The sequence below is a fragment of the Puma concolor genome, chromosome B3 (genome assembly GCF_028749965.1).
Source record: "Puma concolor isolate L17-30 chromosome B3, mPumCon1.1.hap2, whole genome shotgun sequence".
Lineage (NCBI taxonomy): Eukaryota > Metazoa > Chordata > Mammalia > Carnivora > Felidae > Puma > Puma concolor.
In genome coordinates this window covers 93,453,173-93,474,665 of record NC_141672.1, presented here as the reverse complement: position 1 = coordinate 93,474,665, position 21,493 = coordinate 93,453,173, and the positions used below count along the sequence as shown (strand labels likewise).

At 40.3% G+C, this 21,493-nt stretch overlaps 1 protein-coding gene across 6 annotated transcripts in view; it reads right to left on the bottom strand.

Moving 5' to 3' along the window:
• Positions 1-21,493, bottom strand: part of SLC12A1 (solute carrier family 12 member 1) — a 109,225-nt gene that overhangs the window by 39,882 nt on the left and 47,850 nt on the right. For all 6 annotated transcript variants that reach the window (XM_086710624.1, XM_086710628.1, XM_025918975.2 and 3 more), the window contains 8 exons: positions 16,809-16,893; positions 13,964-14,115; positions 12,704-12,811; positions 12,262-12,385; positions 10,373-10,474; positions 8,029-8,184; positions 4,544-4,643; positions 3,401-3,512 (listed from right to left, as the gene is read on the bottom strand). In XM_086710624.1, coding sequence (XP_086566750.1) covers positions 3,401-3,512; positions 4,544-4,643; positions 8,029-8,184; positions 10,373-10,474; positions 12,262-12,385; positions 12,704-12,811; positions 13,964-14,115; positions 16,809-16,893 — 939 coding nt within the window. The remainder of the gene's footprint in view (positions 1-3,400; positions 3,513-4,543; positions 4,644-8,028; positions 8,185-10,372; positions 10,475-12,261; positions 12,386-12,703; positions 12,812-13,963; positions 14,116-16,808; positions 16,894-21,493) is intronic.

The window sequence follows — 21,493 nt, the reverse complement described above, 5'->3', positions numbered from 1 at the left end:
ACCGAAGTCCAAACGCTTAACCAACTGAGCCATTCAGGTGCCCCTACTTTTGTTCAATATAAAGCCTCCTGGGATATAAGTATATCAATGATTTATCGTGTGGTAATTCAAAGGAGAAGAATAGCCAGCATTTTAAGTTACCAAGCTGGATTCCTTAAAAGAGATGCCCATATTTGTCTTGATGAAGGTACCTCTGAAATCTTAAGGCTTCTAGCAAAGAAGCAAGAAGGAAAAAGAGGCTCTGGTGGATGAGTGTAAGAGTTAGTTGAATATTTGGAAGGATACAGTGGGGGCTTGGGGTTCAGCCAAAAGAATAACTCTTTCAATTCAATTCAGCAGCTTTGAGGGCTATGATGTCTAGTCCTTTAAAAATGTCTCTGTTGTAGGGGCACGTGGGTGGCTCAGTTTTGGTTAAGCGTCCAACTTCGGCTCAGGTCATGATCTCACAGTTCATGAGTTCAAGCCCGGCGTCTGGCTCTGTGCTGACAGCTCAGAGCCTGGAGCTGCTTCGGATTATGTGTCTCCCTCTCTCTCTGCACCACCCCCAACTCACACTCTGTCTCTCTCTCTCAAAAATAAATAAACATTAAAAAATTTAAAATGTCTCTGTTGTAGAAAATGGCAGCTGGGCCACACACTTTCCATCGACCCACCAGCATTGAAATACCACTGAGCTCTGAGTCTTGCTCCTTCCTTGTAGTGTCACCACACTTCAAGTTAGCTCTTAAATAACTGGAGGCCAGCAGAGGGTTGGAGCACAAAGCCAGCTATCCTATGATTAGTTGGCAGGAATACGTATCTTACTGTTCTATCATGATCATGTTGGGTACCTAAAAAAGTCCAAAAATCCAGTGTCTGGGTCTGGTTTCCTTAAGAAAGGATGCTTCCAGTTTTGTTGAAAGGGATAGATTTTTGGAATGAAATGTCAACTATGGTATACCAAAAATAATGATGATGAAAATAACAATACCAACAGTAACAACTACAATTAAGTGATCATTTACTGTTTGATAGATGCTGAGCTGGCACTGGAAAGATCATCTGATAGAATTCTCACAATAGCTTTGTAACATAGGTGCTAATGTTGTTATTATTCTTCCCATTTTCTAAAAAAAGAAAGAGCATCGAGGCACTGTAAGACTAAATTATGTACCTAAGGGACTCACAGCTAACAGGTGGCAAAGAGTGATTCAGAACTTGACCATATGTCTCAAAAGCCCATGAGCACCAGCTTCCCAGAGTTAAAAACTACATTGTCACCTCTCAACATTATCTTTTCTTATTTGACCTTTCCCATAGGTTGGCCTAACCACCAATAACTGTGCTTTCGGAAAAAGTTTTCTAGTGGTATGCTGACCTCCCCCCATGTCACTTTCCATCTGTTTCTTTGCAAAGATGATTGACGACTAAGTCTAGAGTTGAAAAATGCTGACAGCATCTGCAGCCCCAGGAGCTCACAGAGAGTAACTAACTGGAAAGTCATTAACTGAAGCAGTAACTATTTCCTGTCCCTGAGAGAACCTCAGGACCTGGGAGTATGACTCATGGACCTTACTCAGAGAGACCAGCACAATGATATATAATGTGGTCCAATATACCTGTCAGACAACAGGGCTATTGGAGGCACAGACAAGGATGCTTACTTCACGTGATACTCCACAATCACGCTCTTTTATTAGAGTGAAAGCAGCAAAGGGTTAATTAAAAGCAATATCTCTTGTCTCTGTTAGAAGACCTTTTCTCCCTTGCCAATATAGGACTGTTCATACTCTCAGTTCATTTCTTCTGTCCTAAAGATTTTTTATTGCCTGCTAAACTAAGTTTTCTCTAAACTGCTGGAGAAGAAAAACACCCCAAACTGCTTATTCCATCAAAACCAGCTCTTGTATTATATTGACCAAAATGAAATTCAGTAATCCAGGGCACAAAAGTTGATAATATGAGAGAAGGGTGCTTGATAAGATTTTTAAAAATGCTCTGGAGTCACAGTTGGTCATTACTTAACCTGTCAATCTTATGTAGTTGGTAGGGTGCCTTCTACTCCCCTTCTGGATAATTGCATTGAGTTCTATTGTCTCTGTTACTAGCATATGAGCACTTAAAGGAAGGAGAATGTGACCAACTTGCTTCATACAGCAAGTATTAGAGTACTGCCAAGTATAAAAAGATGCCTAAGTGCTGGTCATGATGATGTGCGGTAAATTTTGTCCCTGCATCATGGCACAGCTGACTGGCCATGAGTTACACGGCTTACTGACAGCCCTATTCCTGACAAGTACTGGAAGTTTGGGTAGTGGTACCTGATTCTATCAGCACTCCCAAGGACACAAGTCTGCTAAGGCTTTCTCCTCATGGGGTAACGCAGCGCACAATCCAGTGGCCTGGACTGACATCCTGGTTCCGCCGCTTTCTTATCATGTGACCCTATGCAATAATTCAATTTTCTTGCATCTCACTTTTCCAACCAATAAAACGAAAGAAGGCATTCTTTTTTCCTTCCCACCTCACTAGGCTGTTATATACCTCAAATAAGAAAAACTAGGAAAAAGCTTCAAAGAATTGATAGTTACTATAAAAATACATTGAAGGAGCTAAGAATTTTGAGTTGTGTGTATGTGTATGAGAGAGAGAGAGAGACAGAGACAGAGTTTGAGGTAGAGATGAGGGTAGAAGGTGTGAGATTGTTATGGGAACACAAGTAGAGATAGGCTGATTTGGAGGACTTAGACTTACTATTTTATTAGAATTTTCATGCTTTCTCCTCACTTTAGAGATTGGTAACTGGTCAAGAATCATGGTTAAATTCTTAGCATCTACTTTTAATACCTCCTGGGAAAACCATCAATAAGTTATCATTAGTCTCTACACACTTCCTAAAAAAAAGGAATCCATTCAGCTCCAAATGTTTATCTAAGGCATGGGAAACTTGGTTTAATTCCCTAGATATCTGTAGTGTCATCAATTTTATCCAAATATTTAATCTAAATTCTATGTGCTGTCATTTCAGGACATTATGTCTGGTTTTCTCCTCATCAGTTAATCTATATAATAGTACTCTCTGGCTCATTCCGTGCTTTTATATTTCTGTGGACAGTTACCACCCCAAATGCCTTCATTCTATTTCTGAGCCAGTTCTCTTTTTCTTGTCTCAAAGGCCATCATTTGGAAATATTTATCACTTTTAGTTGGTCTCCCATGAAATCTGAAACATTTTTTATCTACTTATTTAAATTCAGTATCACGGCCTTTGCTAGTCCTTGCTCTATGAATCAGGGAAAAGGGCCCCTGTCCAAACTGCCTTGCCATTTTCTTATCACTGCCTGTGCGCACTTGGCTCGCCTAAAACAACACAAGGTGAGCAGGGAGGGAAAGCACCTTCCTGGGATGAAGTGGCTCTTACCACAAAGACTTCGCAGCAGATGCAAAGGCCACTGTTCTTGGTAAAGGCATGAGTAATGTCCAAGAGAGCAGGTCTTGTCATCGGTCCCCCTGTTAAGACAATGCACTGGGGCCTGGACATGGAGAAAAGAAGATGTGAAACTGGCCGTTTCAAGAAGCCTATGAACCAGAACAACCCTGATGGAAATGGCAGGAACAGAGTGTTTGGCAAATGGGATAACTTCTCCCCTAAATAGTTCTTGGGTTTCTCATCAGAATTCTTGAATCATCCTACCTGTTCATCTTGCCATCTCTGTATTCTTAGTTCATTAGTCATGGCAAAATGTGAAATACAAAAAAGGTGGTCTTGGGTTTACCCCTGTTTTCTTCCCTCCAGATACTACCCTATCCTAAATCCCCAACGTGACCTCTTACTCTCCAGCTGGCCTTTTCATGCTGCTTTCCTTCATCTTCCTTGCAAAGCTCATTTTTTTTCAGGTTCCATTAAAATAAGATATAACTAATGAAGAGTTTAAAATGTTACTTTTTGGGGCGCCTGGGTGGCGCAGTCAGTTAAGCGTCCGACTTCAGCCAGGTCGCGATCTCGCGGTCCGTGAGTTCGAGCCCCGCGTCAGGCTCTGGGCTGATGGCTCAGAGCCTGGAGCCTGTTTCCGATTCTGTGTCTCCCTCTCTCTCTGCCCCTCCCCCGTTCATGCTCTGTCTCTCTCTGTCCCAAAAATAAATAAACGTTGAAAAAAAATTAAAAAAAAAAATAAAAATAAATAAAATGTTACTTTTCCTAAGAGAATACAGTAAGCCACAAAGCCTTAAGCTGAACGAAGACAGCACCAATGATTAAGGTTTTGGGGGATTTGGGAACATCTCTCTAAAATCACACTCTTGGATCACCTCTCTATTTCTGTGCATGGAAGGTGACACCTGGCATTATGATGGTTTATAGTTGAGAGTGGGCATCGCTCAGGGTGGAAGAGAAGAAACACTCATTCATAGAGGTGTTGTCATGAAAATGAGGCAGTTTTGTAGGACTGCCTATTCTGAGAATATACCCATAAAGTGTATCACTACTCTAGTGCATTTGTTTCCCATAAAGGAAAACCACTTCTAATGTAGAGCAATGCCAAGATGCCTGAGAGGTTAACTTTACCTGAAATTTTTCACATGGTCTTCCACGGTCGTTAATTCCAGGGCATTGTCTAATGCGCTCACATAAGAAAGAGCCTGTGTGGAGGAGCCCCAGTTCACATCTGTGGACAATGGAAGAATTTGGCATTAAAAGCATTGACCTTCCCTCTGTGTAAGCTGTTGCCTTCTATGATTTTCCTTGGCTATCTCATCAGTGAGGAGTGCCCAAATTAGAGAAAACACAATGTGGCATTTCCTAGAGATAGCATTGTGTCCTTTTATGAACACTTTATGAATTCTTAGAAGTGAGATCTCTCTTTCCAGCTAAGGGTCAGACTTTAAAGATTCGGCTCCAGAAATTTTGCTTGGTGAAAGAGGGTATGTGACAACCACGTTGCAAGTGGATAGATTTGGAAAAGGTTAGTCCCTAAGTAAATTCAAAAGGTCTTCATAAATTTTTGAATTGAAAAGAAAAGAGGCATTTCTGTAAACACAGAATAGTGTGTAGCAATCTTTATATTTTGAATAGTAAAACTGAATAGCTCAGGGATTCTTCCTCTTGGGTATCTATAAAGAGAGTTTGGCAAGCATTTTAGTTTGATGTTTTAGGGCCTGATCTTCATAATAAGGGAGGGAAGTGCTACCATCTCCTACCATTTTTTTTAAATAAATTAAATATTAGATGGGGCCTCTAAACTTTATAAGAGGCAGTCCTGATGGGAATGTACAGACTAACTCCAGATGGTAGATAGAGTCATCTCCCTAGTCTTGCTTGGAAGAGGCAGGGAGATGGTGGGGAATAATTATCTGGAGGAAAAAAAAAAAGACTAATACTGAGTTAGTATTGATTGCACCAGGTATTTAGCATACCTTAGGTTATTTTGTTCTTATAAAACTCCTACTAGTCAAATGGATATTTATAAGTAAAAAGTGAACCTTGAACCATTCTTCATACCATGTGTAAAAATTAACTCCAACTGGATAATGGGCATAGATTTAAGATCTGAAACATTAAAACTTTTAGAAGAAACTTGTGACCTTAGATTAGGGAAAGATATCTTAGATTAGAAGCAAAAAGCCAAATCATAAAAAAAAATGATAAATTAGACTTTCTAGAAATTAAGAGGGGCGCCTGGGTGATTTAGTCGATTAAGCATCCAACTGTCATGATCTCACAGTTCATGAGTTCAAGCCCTGTGTGGGGATCTGGGCTGACAGCTCAGAACTTGGAGTCTGCTTTGGATTCTGTGTGTGCCTCTCTCTCTGCTCCTCTCCTGCTACTTATCATTCTCTCTCTCTCTAAAAAATAAACATTAAAAAAAATGAAAACAACAACAAAAAAGTAAGGTGACTTGGTTAAAAGCAGGGAATAGACTAGTCTGGAATCAGGCCTCGTGCTGACAGCGCAGAACGTGCTTCAGGTTCTGTCTTCCACTCTCTCCTTTTGCCCCTCCCCAGCTTGTGTTCTCTCTCTAAAATAAATAAATGTTTTTAAAAAAACAAATTAAGAATGTCTGTTCTTCAAAACAAACTGTAAGGAAAATGAAAAGGCAAGTCATAGCCTTGCAGAAAATATTGCAAAACACGTACCACTAAAGGATTTACATCTAGAGTATATAAAGAACTCTCAGAACTGAATAATAAGAAAACAAATAGGCACAAGAAAATAAATAGGCAGAAGATTTAAACAGGCATTTGACTGAAGAAGATAGATGGATGGCAAATAAGATATTCAATATCATTAGTCATTAGGAAAATGCAAGCAAGTCATAATGATAGGACTCCACATCTATTAGAAAGTTTTATTTATTTTTTTAATCAACTGACAACGCTAAGTGCTGACAAGGATGTGGAGCATGAGGACTTTCATCCCTTGCTGGTAGGAATAGAAGATGATACACTTTCTGTGCAAAACAGTTTGGCAGTTTCTTATTTAAAAAAAATGTATATACACACACTAGATGGTCAGAAAACCCACTCTTAGATACCCCACTCCTAGAGAAATGAAAACAGAGGTCCACATAAAGTCCTGTGTGTGCATGTTTACAACAGCTTTACATATAATCATCCCAAGCTTGAAACAACCCAAATGTCCATCAGCTGGTGGATGCAGTTCTTAAATTTTTCAGATATATTCATACAACGAACTACTACTCAACATACATGAACAATCCACTTACACATGCAATAACATGGATGAATCTAAAAACATCCTGTCAAGTGAAAGGAAGCATACACAAGGCTACAAAATGCATCATTCTATGTAATACTCTGAAAAGGCAAAGCTATAGCAACCAAAATCAGAACAGTGGTTACTAGGGGCTGAGTCAGGGGGGGAAGAGATCGAATACACAAGTGTGAAGGAACTTTGGCTGATGATGGAAATGTCCTCTGTCTTGATTGTGGTGGTGGTTACAAGACTGTGTAAATCTGTCAAAACCTATAGACTGTACATCTAAAGGGGATGTATCTTACCATATGTAAATTATGCCTGATGCGTAAAGTAGTAAAGAAAACAGCAAACAAATCCCTCTAAGCTCGTTACTGCCTCTCTACTTTCCTTGTGCAGTACAGGTAGGGGACATAGGAAGGTGGCTGGGGGCCATCTGGCTCCCGAGACTAGGCCTCTCTTTACCACACTCTGCTCTCTAGCTTCTCCCAGCTTCAGCCTATCCTTCTCGTTGATTCAGAAGTTAACACCCAAAGTTCAGCTCTAATTGAATGATCTATGGCAGCTTCTTGTTGCTCACTGAATCCCTAGCATGACATTATGTTTTGTATTTATCTGGCCCAAGCTACTCCTCTGCCCCTTCTCCTTAGCACCCAAGAACTCCATCTGTGTTACAGGTCTTGAGCCATGTCCCTGCATGCCTCCTAACTTCACTCATGCTTTTCCTTCTGCCCAGAATAATCTTCCCTGACTCTGTCTGATTTGTTCATTTAACAAATATTTATTAAGTGCCTACTGAGTGTTAGTCCTGGGAATGCAAGCCACGAACCAGAAGAGTCTTCCTGGACAACCCTAATCAGAACTAATCGCTCCCTCTCCTTTTCTCAGTAGTTCGCTCATGTCATCGCATGGTACTTCCTATATAGTATTATGGTTACTTGCTTGCATGAGGGTCAGTGAACTCCTTGAGGGTAGGGACTATATCTTATTTAGCAGGATTCTTAGAAGGTGATATAATGGGGTTTGGTATCATACACTCTACTCAAAATGTCAGCTCTAGCTCATCCTGTCACCTTGACAAACGGTCAACTGTTTGAACTTCAGTTTCTTCATCTGTGAAATGGGTCTAATGATACCTGATATACAGCATCATTGTGAGGATTCAAGGAGTGCTTGGTATATATGGTATATATGGTTAACTATTATGTTATATTTTTAATATCCACTGTTCACATAGCACACCTAAGCACATAGGAGGTGCTCAATAAACATTTGTTGAATGAATGGTTAGTTAGGGAGTGCTTTTGAAACACCCTCCTGTACAGTCCTTATCTTACCTGGTTTCTTATAAGTCACGTATATATAGAGGAAGAACTCAATGACATAGGTGATGACAGCTGCCCACCAGTTGATAACAAACATGACTGCACAGCACAAAACAGCTCCAAAAAGAGATACCCACATGTTGTAAATTCCATATGCAGGTCTCCATCCTGAAATAAAAAATCTCAGTGCATAAGAAAAACTTTCACACTATTACTTTATACCACTACATATGATTAGAATGCAGCTTGGGGGTGCAGGTTGAACATCCGCCTTTGGCTCAGGTGTTGATCTCACGGTTCATGGGTTCAAGCCCCACGTCAGGCTCTGCCCTGACAGCGCAGAGCCTGTTTCAGATTCTGTCTCCCTCTCTCTCTGCCCCTCCCCCCACTTGAATTCTCTGTCTTTCTCTCAAAAATAAACTTAAAAAATTTTTTAGCTGCAGGCAACAGTTTTTCCTAGCATGAAAATCAGAACTTTTAGGTCAAGTTCCCAATTCTGTTATTAGTTTTCTGTGACCTTGGGTTCCTGGCCTATGAAGGTATAGTAAATAAGAATGCTATAAATATAAAAAATGTGTTACTCATGGCCTCTTTGTATTTCCAGCATGCCCCAATTGTCTTCCCAAACTATGAAATCTTAAGCCTCTGATATCTATGCCATCAGGAGTTAAAAGGAGGCAGGAGAGATGAAAAGAGCAGGGTCTAGTGGGGAGGAGGGAGAGACACTCCTTGGTGGCCCAAGAAAGAGGAGGTTAAGACAACGGGCTTATTGTTCCTATGGAGAAGGTAGAGCTTCATCAAAAGTCAAGCCAGTAACTTCCTGATAGCTCTGTCTTTACCTTCTTTATGTTAAGAGGATAGTGATTGCCCTTTCAGAAATAATAATCTATGAGAAAAAGGGAGAAGTTTTTCTGTAATAGCTTTTTAAATCTGATGCATTAATGTTTTACATTTTACAGTGAAAATATTTCTCATGGTTCATATATGCATGGGAGTTTCCCATGTTCCTTGCAGTGAAGAAGCTGGAAGACAGTATGGTCAGCTAGGGAAGTTCTGATTTGAAGGGCATTTGGTCTATGGGTGAAATACATATTAAATTTGGAGTTGCCAAAACACAACAGAGCCTTCAAAGTCTTCAGGAGCAATTTCTGAAATGGCCACCAGATGGAAATAGCACATTGAGAACATCCCTGGAAATGCCTTTATTTTTCCAAGTCTGGCTGTATGTGAGCGCGCGCACGTGTGTGTGTGTGTGTGTGTGTGTGTGTGTGTGTGTGTGTGTGTGTGTGTGTGTTTGTGTGTGGCAGAGGCAGTGTGTGTGTCATTTTGTGGGTTTGTGTATCCATGTGTCTCTGTGTTTTTTTTCCCCTCTCTCTTTTTCTTTCTTCCTCTTTCACTCCTTCCTTTTCCACTCTTTCCCCTTCCCATCTCTATGATTTCACCTTGCTTTTCAAAGATGAACATAACATGGCATGGAGGCACACATTTCTATACTTGTTGTATTCACTGACTAGAACTTTCTGTTCTCTGTTTAAAAGAAGACAACACAACAGAAACAAAAGTTCCTCAGTTGTCCTCTGAAGCCCAGTGGCCTTGAGTGGACGAAGGCTCCCCTTCTGTCCATATTTTGTCTTATTGGCAGCAGGTTTTGCAAAGGAAGCTTGTGATCACAGCAGGCCCTAATAGAGTGGAAATGTGTTTACATCCCTGATAAAGGCTCTCGTGGTGAAGAACTTTCTGAAGGTCAATTGTGACGAGTATCTATTCTGGTGGAAAGGTAGAAGGAATTCTAATAGTGAATGAAAGCAAGGAAGAGGTGAGAGGTGACTAGACAGGGAAGGTTCTTTGGCGTGAAATTTTGCACCACTTTCAACCACAGTCTGAGGAGGGCAGGGATGCCACTGGTTTCAATACGAATCTGCATCGACTGTACTCAGCAGGTAATTATGGGAACTACTCATCCTTCTCTTCTGCACCATGGGCAGGAAACAAATTGATAGTAAGGAAGTTTCAAATATATACATTTATTCCACTTCTGTGGTCACTTTCACCCTGGAAATAAATAGTGGTGTTTTTCTACTGCTGAAATAAATGTGGTTTCTCTTGCAATGAATAATTTATTGCTGCAGGAGAAAATTGACTTTACGGTTGGTCAAAAAGGCCATTGCTCAAATGATTCTTTTTCTATTTCAGAAGTCACCCCCCAACTCACCAAAATAAAGTGGATTACGCTGCCCACTAGGATATAAGGAAATACATAAACACAGATTGAGCACTTTTCACTGACTTATTTCATCTTATTGAGACAAACTAACTGCCTTCTTAGGCTTATTTTAGTTACGAAAAGTCAACTTACCCGGAGATTTGGCATAAGAGGCATGGAAGCAGGAGAAATTAATAAGTGCATATGAGGCCAGGAAAAAGTTGGAGATGATGGGGGCGATGGTGTTCAGTTCCGCTGTGAATGAAGCAGAAGTGAGCATGTACATATGAGTGATGAGACCAGGGGCTGAACAGCTGTCACAGCCTGGAAGCTTGACTTTATTTGGAAATTGAAAACATAGCTAGCATTTGTCAAAGTTTAAGAAGTTAGTGATTTTTCTTTGGGGTTGCATTCATTTAAAAATATTTTTTCAGCCGGGGTTTCCACAAAGTAAGATACAAGAAAACCTACCAATGAGAAAATAGACAATCGGCAAGACCTGTAATTCAAGTGGGCGTGGGTAGAGGGTTTGGGGACTGGGCAGATGATAAACTCCCCTGTAGGTAGTCCAGAGGTACCATATCTTCTATTCTTTGTCTGCTGTGGATACAAGGAGAAATTATTTTTCTCCTGTGTCACTAAGCTCTGCAGTGTGACAGATTAAATACCAGGGCACCAGCAATACCCAATTGGAAATCTCTATACCCAACTTACTCTTCTTGACTCTCAACTCTTGCTAGTCATTTGCTGCCCCCCCCCCACTTTTAAACATTTCTAGAGAGTTCTACCTCTCAAGGTGTGCCAGAAAATTTTTACCCCAGTACCTAAATATCCAGTATGATTTAATCCTAGCTGAATTGTTTACTGTATGATATAGGAAATAATTCAGAGACATTATCATTAATCTGTCAACCACAGTGATGCAAATACAGGTAGCATCTGGGTGTGATTCTAGACCATAGATGCCAGCAAGGAATAGGCAAAAATGGCTGCCATGAAGTTTGTGCCATGAAGCTAGTCTACACTGTTCTCAGTGATTTTTAAGGATATTATTTAATTTATACAATTTTCTAACACTTGGGCTATTCGATCACATAAATGCATTATAGGGCAATGATTTGAGGTGTTATGCTTAAGTTATAGAATGGAAGCTTTTCTGTAAATAATCACTTTTTATTTAATCTTTTAAAAATCTAAAAAACACAGACAGTCATATTTTCTACCTCTTCAACCTTGTAGAAATCTTATGAGGATTCAGGAATTACAGTCACTTCCTGAGTTCATGTGATGATGAGGGGCCTTTATTGTTTAGTGCCACTGTGCTGAGGAAGGCTCTGCCCTTCTAGGCACAGTTATCATGGCCTTGCTTTTGGCTTCTTTTCCTCTGATAGGCTCACCAGCAATGGTAGCACCTTAGGGAGGAACGAGGAACGTGCAGGCTAAAGTTGATGAATGTGCCTCTCCAAGATTGTGCAGCTGTTCCTATATCACTTTGGAGAGGAAGCCGAGATTACAGTCTGGGTAAGTGGTTCTCAAACCTTAGTCGTCTACAAATCTCCTGAGGAACTTGTAAACATGCAGATTCCTTATCCCCAGAGACACTGATTCTAATTCTGGGGTTGGGTCTCAAAAACTGGCACATTAACAAACCCCAGGTGATTCGGATTCTGATATAAGTGGTCAATGGACCATATTTTGAAAATGACACTTCAATTCTCCAGCTAGCTGCCAAACCAGGAGAGGTGGAGACAAGTGGCACCTGGGGAAGACTCTGGAATTACACAATATCAGGGAGCTTGGAGGAAGGATTCTCTTGCATTTGGTTGGATGGATTTCCAACATTCAGATTCAAAGAAGATTCAAAGTCTACCTCAAGTCCTCGAATGCTCTCTACACACAAGGATTCCTTGGATTAGACAGACTCCAATTATATGAATTGGGATATTAAACATAAAACAGGCAATTCGTCAAGCTAAAAAGAAAACCCTAACAGTAATCAGAAGAATTCCTTGGCTTTCAGGAAGCAAGAGAAAACTACAAACCAATAAGAATGAAGGCCATGGCTATAACAAAAGTGAGAATGTATCCTCTCAGGGGTTCATTGTTTTTCCCATATCCCTTTGCAAAGAACTGCAGGGCTTTGTAGATGTTGTCCTTGCACAGTGCCTAATGGAAAAGAAGAGGAGATATTCATCATTTATATCTATGCACAGTCATTTTCCCTAGGTGATTCAAACAAGAAGATTTGGGGAAAGATGAAGTGGTACATGATATAGGCACAAGTTAACACTGCAGTTTGTCATTCTTTATATTATTTGAATCGATCTTGACTATGTGGCAGACAGCATTTGAGCCAGATGCAAACGTTAAACTGTTTCAGAAAATGATGGAAGATGATTGCTCGTGAGAATGAGTATTTCAGCTTGATCCAAGTTTAGTGGAAACAGACGTAGGGAGAGGAACATGCTCTTGTGCTTGTATCACCTGGAACACTTTGGGTGCGCTGACGAGAGAGGCCAGGGCTGAGGACAGCGTTGCAGAAAAGATGCCAGCAGTGATGAGGGGGCCAAACCCTGACACCATGCTCATGACCTTGAGAAAAGACATTCCAGTAAGGAGACTCATCCATCACACAATTAAAAAAGAAAGTCAAAATTTTATGCAAACGCTTCCCTTTCTACTTTCTGTGATTTGGAATCTCCTTTACAAATTAATTGCTTCTAACCAGATTGCCCCCCGCCCCTGCTTCATTCTCGAGTTCCTCAATATTTGTTTTTTTTCAAAATGGACATGGCCATTTTGTTGTCATTGTTTATAACAATAAGAAATGCTCACCACAATACATCCAGAAGATACTGGAAAGAATAAATAAGGAAATGATTTCAAGGACTTTGACAACATTACCCCTGTCTTTTTGGGCATATGTTTCCTGGACAATGGGAAATCCTATCCAGTAGGAACTGGTATTTAAATAAGTTTTGGGGAGGGCTCAGTTGTTTACTGGTCTTCCAAAAAGCTTTAGACTTTCTTGTTCTTCCTGCACATAGAAGCTTTTGAAACATTTGCTTTCTCTGTGATCATTAAATATAATTTTAGATCTTAGACATGATGAGATTCTGTCAATTTAAGGCATATTTTGGAATAATGACTTCAACTGAGTTAATTTCTCTTTGTTGGTTGTTAAAATGTACGAATGAAGCCTTCAAGACAAATTTGCCTCTCCCTCTGCTCACCAATCATTCAGACAAATTGATGTTTCAAGTTCTGCAGCTTTCCCAACTTCCCTTCTTCCTCCCCCCTCATTTACCTCCCCTTTTGCCACTCACAATTTCCTTCTTGGCCTTGTTTTCCAGGCACTCCAGGACCACATTGGGGCCCTTTCCTAAACTGAAGTCCATGCACAACGTGCATTCCAAGTGCTAACTATCTAAGTCTCTCCTTCTCCCCGCCATGGAATCTTTCATAATTGACTGGAAGATGCATAATGTCAGGTGGTAATCTTTCTCTGGTGATGCAATTCATACAAGGGCCCATTCTCTTCCCGCCACAGTAAACGTAACCACAGGATTTGCCACTACATAATGCCTATAGGGTTCCCTTCCCTCACTCATGAATGGTTCCTTGCTGAATTCAAATGGATCCACAATCAATCATTTGCAAAGTCAGAAGTTTCATTATACTCCACATGACATTCTACAAATGAAAATAGCAATCAACTTTTTTTTTTTTTTTGGTCATTCAAACCTGGAAATTGTTCATCAGCCCATATTGACATGGTTCATGCCGACATCTTGAGAAATCGTAGCCCAACCCACAGGCTGCTGAACCATTGCAGTTCATCCCAGAAATGATTGTGTCATTCATGCTTCCAGTGGCATCTCGGACCACACAGGCTCCTGGGGAAACAACCATGGCTTGTCATTTCTTTTTAAGTGTTCTGCCCCCTATAAGGTTTTCTTCTGAAATCATAGTTTACTTTGAGTCTGAGCAGGTCCATTGCCATCCTCTCTTGTCATTCTGGGATCAGGTACCTGGAGGTTCCCATTCTCAGAGGCTTGAGAGCGCCCCCTGTCTCTAACAAGCTGCCACTTCCACTGCCTTGGGTGCTTTAAGTCCAAGCTTTCACCTACCTCTTTAAGACACTTGGGGGTTGGAACCCTATTACTTTCTGAAATGCACATGGCAATGCTTTGCACATAATATGTATTCGATTCATATATCTGGTTTGGTACTACTGATCAGGTGTTTTGCAGGTAGAAGGATTTATTTTCTCAACGGTGAGAGAACCAAGGGGTAGCATTATTGATTTCGGTAATTAAGAGAACTGAGACCTTGTTTCCTTTTTAAAATTTTTTTTTTCAACGTTTATTTATTTTTGCGACAGAGAGAGACAGAGCATGAACGGGGGAGGGGCAGAGAGAGAGGGAGACACAGAATCGGAAACAGGCTCCAGGCTCTGAGCCATCAGCCCAGAGCCCGACGCGGGGCTCGAACTCACGGACCGCGAGATCGTGACCTGGCTGAAGTCGGACGCTCAACCGACTGCGCCACCCAGGCGCCCCTGAGCCCTTGTTTTCAACTAATGATAGTCCTTTCATAATTATTTAAACATAGCTATAATTCTACTTTATATAGAATTTTAATGGTTTAAATAATAAAGAAATGGGGGATAAAATATTAAGATTTCCTTGGTACTATTAATGGTCAAATAATATTCTATCAAATATCAGTGTATTCCATTATTTTTATACATTTTGGTATTTCTGTTATTTTCTACTATAAACACCTATTCTATGTATGAATGAACACCTATGATGAACACCTTTGTACACAAAATTTCCTTCCATATTTCAACACATTTCTCTAGGGTAGATTCCTAGAAATGGAGTTATGAACTTTTTAAAGATTCTTGATAGATATTTTAATCACTGACTTTCCTTAGGAATTTTATAACTATAATCTCTGCCACTATGTATTTGATAGAATTATTGAAATATATGACTATACATGGGATATACGTAGAAACTTTTCTGAACCACCTGAAGGATACATGTTTTGCAAACTAAATCCCAACCAATGAAACTGTTCACTTTGCAATTCCAACTCCAGCCAGTAGGAGTCATCATCCCTTGCTATTAACTTCAAGAGAGGTCTCAGTGACAGGTACCCTGTCAGGTGGTAATCTTTCTCTGGTGATGCAATTCATACAAGGGCCCATTCTCTCCCCACCACAGTAAACATAACATGACAGGACTGCTTAAACAGTTGAAATCATGGATGTTGGTTACCAAGCAAAACTATCCATTCTAGATTTTACCTTTATGCTTTGTTCTTTTATGTTGAGCTGACTTTTCTGAATCATATATTTTGGCTTCTGCATTATACAACTCCCCAAATTTCAGTGAAGCCAAGCCATGAACCATAACTAATGACAGGGTATAGACCTCATGACTGTCCTCCTCTCCAGGGAAAAGCATAGAAACAGATTTTCTGCCCCAGGCAAAAACTGAAAGATTCTCTGAAATCAGGTCTATAACTTTACTCATTCCTTCATTTTTACTTCATGTGAGATAGAAAACCATTTGGGAAATTTAACTTAAGGTGATTTCAATGTCATTTAAAAATGTGTCAATTTTCTAAAGTATTGGAATAAAATCTCTTTACATGTAACTAAACTTGAAAATGCCACAGCAATATAGCTAACATTATCCATTTTCCTCAAATAAGAGACAGTGAGAGGAGCAAGAATCTAAGTTAACTGTTTTGCTTTTTTCTCCACAAACCAAAGTAAGATTAATGCAGTTCCCCAATTTCCTTTAAGTAGAGGACTACTGGGATGTGCCCTTCAGCAAAATGGTCATCCGGGATTCTGCAGTGGGGAACTATATTCTGTGCAGTGCACAGAAAAGAGTTTTCTTCTCTGAATGTTCCACATTGCTTCCTCTCCTACTATGGTATAAGCATGAAGTGACCCCCAACCAGGAGGAGGTGTGGCTGCAGGCACCAGGTGGAATGAAAGTCAGCTTAGGAACAGCAGGTGCATTCACATATTTTCTGTTCACTGAGCAATGGTGGGGGCTGGCCACCCACACTGCTGGCAGCTGGGTCTTGTTCTGATTTCCTGCCAACTAGTGACAGTGACATTTCCATATTAGGGACAGTTAGTGCAAGGAGGAGATACAGTCATCAATTCTAGATCTTTCATATTTTCCTAAGCCTTTTTGTTTTTGTCTTGTTTTCTTTTGGCTTCTCTCTGGCTGTTTCTCACCTCCCTCCCAAGACAAGGGAGGTGGGTGCTGGGTGGGTGCAAAACATCTTTGGCAGGGGGGATTATCACCTAGAGTAGCTAAATTGGATTCTCTTTGTGTTCAGGCAGAATGACAATCTTATTAACTCTATCCTAGCCCTGACCCCGAGACACCTATATTATAGCTTAATTGCATTCAAACCCCTAGAGCATCCAGAGGGGAATAAAAATGTTGTCTTTAAAAAAAACTTTCTACTTATGATCCATTGAAAGCCCACTGGACATGAAAGGACTAGACTCCTTGTAATTCTGGAATTCTTACACCAAAGACATACAACTTACCTACACAAATAGCAACTCCTATGTAGGCAACAGTGGTGATGAAAATGGCCAGCATGGTTCCTCTGGGGATGGCATCTTGGGGATCCTTTGAAAAAATAATGTGGTGGGATGAAGAGACAATGTAATAAGAAACAGAAATGACTTGGGGTTATTACTATATTTCAAATTTTTCATCTACCCTTCCTGAGGCACATTGTAAAGAAAAGATCAAGCAAATGGCAAAATGGTGAGCTTGAGTTTTTTCTGGAGGTGTTCACGTGTTCAGAGTGAATAAAGAAACCTCTAGATCTTCGTGCTGAATGAAAGAGATCGCTAACTGTCCAGGACGGAGTTTTTATAGAAAAGTAAACTAATTAGATCACTCACTAATGCATCTCCCTCCCTTTTATCCCTTGGGGATTTCATGCAGATGTATCCGACCTTAAAGTATTAGGGGAAAGACCCCAAACACACCCACACACATTGATACACATCGAGAATATCCGTGTGTGTGTGTGTGTGTGTGTGTGTGTGTGTGTGTGTGTATTAGTTTTGTACCAAGCATAGGCTTGCTTAAAAAAAATAACTTTTAAGCAAAAAGGACGATGTACTAAATTCTCCAACCCCTCAAATTTCCCTTTTGGAATCTAGTTCAGGAATGACTGCAATGGGAGATATTTGATTTTCATAAGCAGGCATAAAGAAAGAGGCAAATTTAAGCTTATACCAGAAATGGGCTTTTCTCTTGCTTATGAATGTATATAAATTCACTGAGCTGAGCTGACATCATATATAATATACCATTTTATATCCCATTTTGGGGGCTAAGTCATATCATAATCAATTTCCACACAGCATAACTTCTAAATAATTGAATTCAACTTAACAGGGATTATTAAATAGAGATTTTAATGTATTCATTGCTTATACAGGACAATGCCTGGCATATAGTAGGAGTCAATAAATATTGAATTGAGGGAGGCACAATCTCGGTAGATATTAGTTCCCCCACCAAAGGACCTGAGATTTATCAATACAAATAAGCAGTAAATGCAGCCAAAGTTTGAGATTTTTTTGTTTTTGTTTTTAACTTAAATCTGCTGATCAAATCCATCAGAGAGGGAAAAGAAAAAAAGGGGGTGTGCCTGGGTGCCTCAGTAGGTTAAGTGTTGACTTCTGCTCAGGTCATGATCTCACAGTCTGTAGGTTCAAGCCCGTGGTCGGGTTCTATGCTGACAGCTTGGAGCCTGGAGCCTGCTTCAGATTCTTGTCTCCCTCTCTCTCTGCCCCTCCCCCACTCATGCCCCCCCACCTCAAAAAATAAATAAACATTAAAAAAAACACAACTCATTAGAGAGGCCAAGTCATGGTAAATGTAAACCCAACCTCACAGCTGGAAATAAAATATACAAACAAATTTTCCCCTAATGGGAGTATGCCAGTCCTATGGAGCCACTATGTGATCATTAATTCCTCCCCATTCTTTTAGGAATGTCTGCCCGGGGGAGTTAAGATGGTGGAATAGTAAGGGACCCTGAGCTTGTCTCGTCCCTGAAATGCAGCTAGATCAGCATCAAACCATTTTGAACACCCAGGAAATTGATCTGAGAATTAATGCAACAATCCTGAATAATTGGAGCCAGTGAATTTGGCAGGTACACGGTGTGGAGAAGTGAATTGGGGGAGAGAAAAGCTATAGAGCCACAGAGGGTAAGGATCCATTTTCATGGAGAAATGACAGAGAAAGAGAAAGGCAGAGAGTGCAGCGCATGGGGATTGCACAAGAAAAGCACTCCCCCTGAAAGTAACTGGAGAGAGAGAGAGAGAGAGGGAAAATACTCGCAGGGGATTGAACAAGAAATCTGTTCCCCAAAATCACTAAAGGAGAGAAAGGAGAGGGTTTCAATACCACCAAGATTCTATAAACAGTGGAGCTCAGAGTCTGAAGTTTCAAGCTCAGTGCCTGGCATTGCTTTGGTGAAAAAGTAGGGTGAATCCCCAGGAATAGGCAGCATGGTCTGAAGGGTCACATGGGGAGAAGCAGTTTCCCTGATTGGATAGCATTTGGTAGAAGCCATATGGCCTCCCCACAGGCATAGGTCCCAACAGACCCCAGGGAGTGGCCACGTTTAATGATATTAGAACAAAGATGCCAGAGGACAGCAAAACCTGGTGCCAGTTGTATGTTGTGATTTGCCATAAACTCTGGGTGTCTGCCACTGCATGATAGCAGGAACATTCTCTGGGGCAAGCCAGCATTCGGCCATTGCTCAGTGAGATCCTCCCCCAGAGAGTCCTCCAGAAAACCATGGGAGTTTCTGAAGTGTGGGGTTTAGAAACACAGCCCCATTTGAGATAAAACTCTGGAGGGAAGTGCTACCTGGCAGGCAGGCAGCTTGGACGCAAACAAGGTAGAGGCAGGATCAGACAGAAGCTTGAGACAAAGGAGGATGCTTGATTGTGGGCTGGTTGAGGGCATGGGGTTCCTGCACCAGAGACTAAGGAGCTGAGTGAAGCCATTTTCACTTCTAGTGTGCACACATGTATCAACCTCAGTAAGCTAAGCAGCACCACTAAGTGCATAACAGAGTTACTACACCAAGCCCTGCCCACCTGAACCCTCCAGGCATATCCCCCAGAAGACCAACACAAATCCCTTCCACCTGTTTATTAATTTACTTACTATAGTGTGCTGCAAAGTTTCAGTTCTAGGGGAAACTGGATGTAACTTCATTTGGGTTTCATTTTGTTTGCTGGTTTATTTGTTTGTTTTATTTTTAATTTTTAACTTTTTTTCCTTTCTCTTTTCCCAAAGAAAAAATAAAGGAGTTCATGACCACTAAATCAGCCCCGCAAGAAATTTTAAGAGGGACTCTTTGAGTGGAGAAAAGACAAAACAAAACAAAAAAGACCAAAAGCAGCAAAGAATAGAAAGGACCAGAGAACATCACCAGAAACATCAAATGTACAGGCAACACAATGGCAATAAATTCATTAACTTTCAATAATCACTCTAAATGTAAATGGACTAAGTGATCCAATAAAAAGACGTAGAGTATCAGAATGGATAAAAAAAAATAAGACCCATCTATATGCTGCCTACATATAGACAAGAGACTCATTTTAGACCTAAAGACATCCACAGATTGAAAGTAAGAGGATGGAGAACCATCTATCATACTAATGGAGCTCAAAGGAAAACCAGAATAGCCATAGTTATATCAGACAAACTAGATTTTAAAACAAAGACTGGAATAAGAGATGAAAAAGGGCATTATATCATCATTAAGGGGTCTATCCACCAAGAAGATCTAACAATTACAAATATTTATGCACAAAACTTAAAGCACCCAAATATATAAATCAATTAATAACAAACATAAAGAAACTCATTGGTAACAATACCATCATAGTAGGGGACTTCAACACCCCACTAATAGTAATGGAAAGGTCATCTAAGCAGAAAATCAACAAGGGAACAATGGCTTTGAATGACACACTGGAGCAGACGGACTTAACAGATATATTCAGAACATTTAATCCTAAAGCAGTAGAATACACATTCTTCTTGAGTTCACATGGAACATTCTCCAAAATAGATCACATACTGGGTCACAAATCAGCCCTCAACAAGTACAAAAATATTGATATCATACTATGCATATTTTCAGACCACAATGCTATGAAACTTGAAATCAATAACAAGAAAAAAATTGTAAAGACCACAAACACTTGGAGATTAAAGAATATCCTACTAAAGAATGAATGGGGTAAACAACAATTTAAGAGGAAATTAAAAAGTACATGGAAGCCAATGAAAAGGAAAACATGACCATCTAAAACCTCTGGGATGCAGCAAAGGCAGTCATAAAAAGGAAGTATATAGCAATCCAGGGCTTCCTAAAGAAGGAAGAAAGGTCTCAAATACACAACATAACCTTACACCTTAAAAGCTAGAAAAAGAACATCAAAGACAGCCCAAAACCAGCAGAAGAGGGAAATAATAAACATTAGAGCAGAAATCAATGATATCAAAATTAAAAGAAAAATAGTAGAACAGATCAACAAAACCAGGAGCTGGTTCTTTGAAAGAATTAACAAAATTGATAAACCCTTAGCTAGATTTATCAAAAAGAAAAAGGAAAGAACCCAAGTAAATAAAATCATGAATGAAAGAGCAGAGGGGTGCCTGGGTGGTGTAGTTGTTTAAGCATCCAACTCTTGATCTCTGCTCGGGTCATAATCTCACAGTTTGTGAGTCTGAGCCCTATGTCAGGCTCTGCACTGATGATGTAGAGCCTGTTTGGGATGTCTCTCCTTCTCTTTCCCCCTCCTCTCTCTCTTTCTCTCTCTCAAAATAAATAAATAGGGGCGCCTGGGTGGCTCAGTCGGTTAAGCAGCCGACTTCGGCTCAGGTCGTGATCTCACGGTCCATGAGTTTGAGCCCCACGTCAGGCTCTGTGCTGACAGCTCAGAGCCTGGAGCCTGTTTCAGATTCTGTGTCTCCCTCTCTCTGACCCTCCCCCATTCATGCTCTGTCTCTCTCTGTCTCAAAAATAAATAAACGTTAAAAAAAAAATAATAAATAAATAAATAAATAAATGAATAAATAAATAAATAAATAAAATTTTAACAAAGAGAGATCACAACCAACACTGTAGAAATACAAACAAAAATAAGAGAACATTATGAGCAATTATATGCCA